General features: G+C 61.3%; 1 protein-coding gene across 1 annotated transcript in view; it reads left to right on the top strand.

Annotated features, from left to right (window-relative positions):
• LOC127749572 (dynein axonemal heavy chain 5-like) overlaps positions 1-323 on the top strand; it is a gene marked incomplete at its 5' end in the record, with an annotated part of 7,568 nt that extends 7,245 nt beyond the window's left edge. The window contains one exon of the mRNA XM_052268280.1: positions 59-323. Within this exon, the coding sequence (XP_052124240.1) occupies positions 59-323 (265 nt within the window). The remainder of the gene's footprint in view (positions 1-58) is intronic.
• Positions 324-3,468: the final 3,145 nt, after the last annotated feature.

The following is a 3,468-nucleotide window of genomic DNA, read 5'->3' as shown; positions in this document are numbered from 1 at the left end:
CTCTCTTCCACCCCTCCCCACGCTTCCCATTCATCTCACCCTCAGCGCACAATTCTAGAAATCCCCATCAATCCGAAATTGTGAAATTACTCAAACCACATTTGATTTCCTGGCGGCAGGTGCTGTACGAGCAGATGCCCGTCATCTACATTTACGCCATCAACACGACGGCCGGCAAGGACCCCAAGCTGTACGAGTGCCCCATCTACCGCAAGCCCCAGCGCACGGACCAGAAGTACGTCGGCTCCATCGACTTCGAGACGGACAACAACCCGCGGCACTGGACCCTCCGCGGCGTCGCGCTCCTGTGCGACATCAAGTAGGACTCCACCGGCGCGGGAGACCGGAAGCGCGCCCCCCCTTTGACTGTGATATCCAGATTGCTAACTTATTTCCGTTTAACTTCTATTCCATTGTTTCATTGTTATCAATTTTATTTCAGTTGAATGTGTTGAATGTTGAATGTGTGAGATTCACATGTCTTGTTATCGCCGTAAGAAATTTAACAATAAAAATTTCTTTCCCGATTGAATGAACTGAACGATCTCTAAGAGTACGCCCTGGCCGCGGCGTCGACGCCGCCGGCCATCCCCGCGACGGACATGGCTCTGGCCAGCTGCTTCACTGCACGGGGGAATGTTGTTTACTCGTGACCTGGCGGCCGGGGCGGGGCGGGGCGGGGCGGGGTGGCTGCAATGCCCATACGTCCCCACCCCGCAGCTGTTCATGAGCTGCATCCTTCGAGGAACACCCCGGGCGCTGCGCTGCGTGGTCGACGCCAACCACACAGCAGCAGCAGCCTGCCCCGGCCCGGCCAACCCCGACGCGCAAGGTGCCCCATTTCGATCGGAGCGCGCTGCCGGCGCCGCGGCCCCTCCGCCGCGCCTCGCCTCGCCGGCCGCTTGGCGTCGATCACGTCCATCACCCGGGCCTTCCCGGGCCGCGCCGAAGAAGGCCCGGGCACACTAGTCGGGGGCGGCATCGCGACTCGAAGTATGAATATGGAGGCGTCGGGGTGCAGCGGCGTGAGAAAGGGAGATTGCTCTCGCTCGCTCTGTGCTCGGGCTGCCATGTGTGGCGGCGGGGCGGGGCGGGGCGGGGTAGGGGTGCATGATGGGCCATGGGACGAGAGCTGATGGCCCCCGCTTGGCTGCGGCTCGGCTCGGGTGCACGGCTTGTAGTACGGCAACACGGTCCAGAGTAAACAATGTAAAAACTATACCCGGTCGGCTCGCGGCCCTGCTCGGCCCCGCTCAGCCCTGTGCAGTGCACAGCCCCCCGGCCCGGAGGGCCATCGCCTGCTCACAGGTTGGGGCCACCCACGTTGCGTGGCGCACCGCCCGCCCGCCCGCCCCTCAGCGCGGTGCAGCCCGGGTGTGAGGGGTGGCGCGTTGCGGCACTCGCAAACCGGGCTGAGAAGGGACGGCGGGAATCGAGCAAGCTGAACGCACCGGGAGTTTCTTTGAATGCGCTTCAGTGTCGCGGGTTTTTGCCTACTGAGTATGCACGCCCACAACACTGGAACGCATCTAAAGATACACACGACGGATTCGCAAAAATTTTAACGGAGCGTTTTCGAAGAACGGGAGAACTACGAGAGGAAGGGGGGCGGGGAGTGAGGATTGCGGCCGAGTGGTGAAGGGGAGGGGGGCGGGGGAGTTGATAGGGTGATTTAGGAGCCTGAAGACGGGGCCAAGGGGGCAGGGCGTTAGTGATGAGGGGGTGGGGATGAGTCTGGGGGAAAGGAGAGAGAGAGAGCAAGAGAGAGGGGGAGACAGAGAGAGAACCAGGGAGAGAGGAAGAGAAATGTGCCGAAGCGAGGAAACAGGCGTGGGCGTTGGAGGGCCCGCGCCCCCGCCTGCTCCCCGCCCAGCTTCCCCGCCTCCTCCTTTTCCCTGATCCGGCGTGGCTCGCCTCGCCCCTGGCTGCTTGTGTGTTTAGCTAATTTTAACCCTTTGGCTCATCATTGGCTGGCGCCTCCCCCGCCCCGTGCGGGCCTGCCCGCGGACCTTGGCCAGGGCGCCGCCGGCGGGCGCCGGCCACATACTTTGGCGCGGTGTCCTTTCGGGCACATCTGGGGAAGCTGCGCCCCGGCGTGGCGGACCCCCCTCGGCACGATTGGGAACTTTGAAACGTCCTGCCGTTTCCGCCGTCATTCCCTGAAAACTTCGGTCTCACGGCCCGCAACACCGTGTAACTTCTCCAACTTCTAACAACAGAAATACCGCTGCTGCAGCTTTTTCTGTGCGACCCGGTTGACCGGAGGGAGAGATGGGAGAGGGGGCTCCAATCGGCCGCACTGTGTGGCCGGGGTGGCCGGCGTGGCCGGGCCCCCTCCTTTGACGGCCTTACCGCGTCGATATGCCGTCAGACTGACGGGTCGGGGCGGCCCAGGCCTCACTGCGATGATGCACCTTTACTTTGAGGCGCTCAAAGGAGAGCGAGCCGTCATGGCCGAGGGCGATCGGCCGGCACGGGCGCCGCGCCACTGCGGTGCCGGCGACATGTTTACTCAGTGTACCCCCCTCCTCCCCCTCCTCTGCACCCCGCCCTCCCCGCCTCCTCGCTTCTGGAGCACACGCTGACTGACTATACACGGGGGGAGGACTGGGTGCAAGGTTCAACTTCAATAATAAATCGAGTTCAGGAGACTGCGTGTTCATGGCGAACTTATGCGAGGTGGACTGGAGCAACCCATACTCCCGGATGACGCAGTCAGGCCTCGGTCGGCCCACCCCCTGCGGTCAGCCGGTGCTGCTTCCTCCGAGAGTTGGTGGCAACTGGACGCACCAATATCTCGCCCTTCAAAAAATTCCCAACACATCACATTTTCTTATTGACAAGAGCACCTTTAAAGGCTTTCGTTTTGTGGTTTAGATATTCAAGTATACATCGAAGTTTTTATAGTTTTTGGTATAGCTAATAATGGACGTCATATATGGCTGGATGTTATACTTTCCGAAATCCCTCGTCCCTGCCACTGCACAAGTTCGTGGTGTAGGTCGTTATCGCCTCTTCTTCATCGGACCGGGGCGCAGGCGTTCAAAAGCCAAGAGAAGGGGGCAGGGGGGGGGGGTGGAGTAGTTCGATTGGCCTGCATCGTCGAGAAGAACACGGTCCCTCTGTCGTGCAGCAGCGCCATGTAGGGGGAAGTGAGTCGTCCGTCTGGGCTGCAAGAGTCAAGTGGCGCGCCGGGCGTCCCGTCCCCCAGCTCGTCCTCTTGAACTGCAACGCATGGCCGCGATGCAGCACCAGCACCGACACACACTCACACACACACACATATGTGCACACACACACACACACACACACACACACACACACACACACACACACACACACACACCACCCCGCCCACCCAACCCAGAAAGGCTTGGGCCGCGAGCCGCGCACGTCACGGGCGGACGAGTTACCATCAATTAGCGGCAACACGCCGTGCATCGCATCCTTCAGCACTCTCCCTCCCCC

Source organism: Frankliniella occidentalis, unplaced genomic scaffold, assembly GCF_000697945.3.
Source record: "Frankliniella occidentalis isolate FOCC.00 unplaced genomic scaffold, Focc_3.1 Scaffold66, whole genome shotgun sequence".
Lineage (NCBI taxonomy): Eukaryota > Metazoa > Arthropoda > Insecta > Thysanoptera > Thripidae > Frankliniella > Frankliniella occidentalis.
The sequence above is the reverse complement of the archived record's forward strand: the minus strand, read 5'-3'. Positions and strand labels throughout refer to the sequence as shown.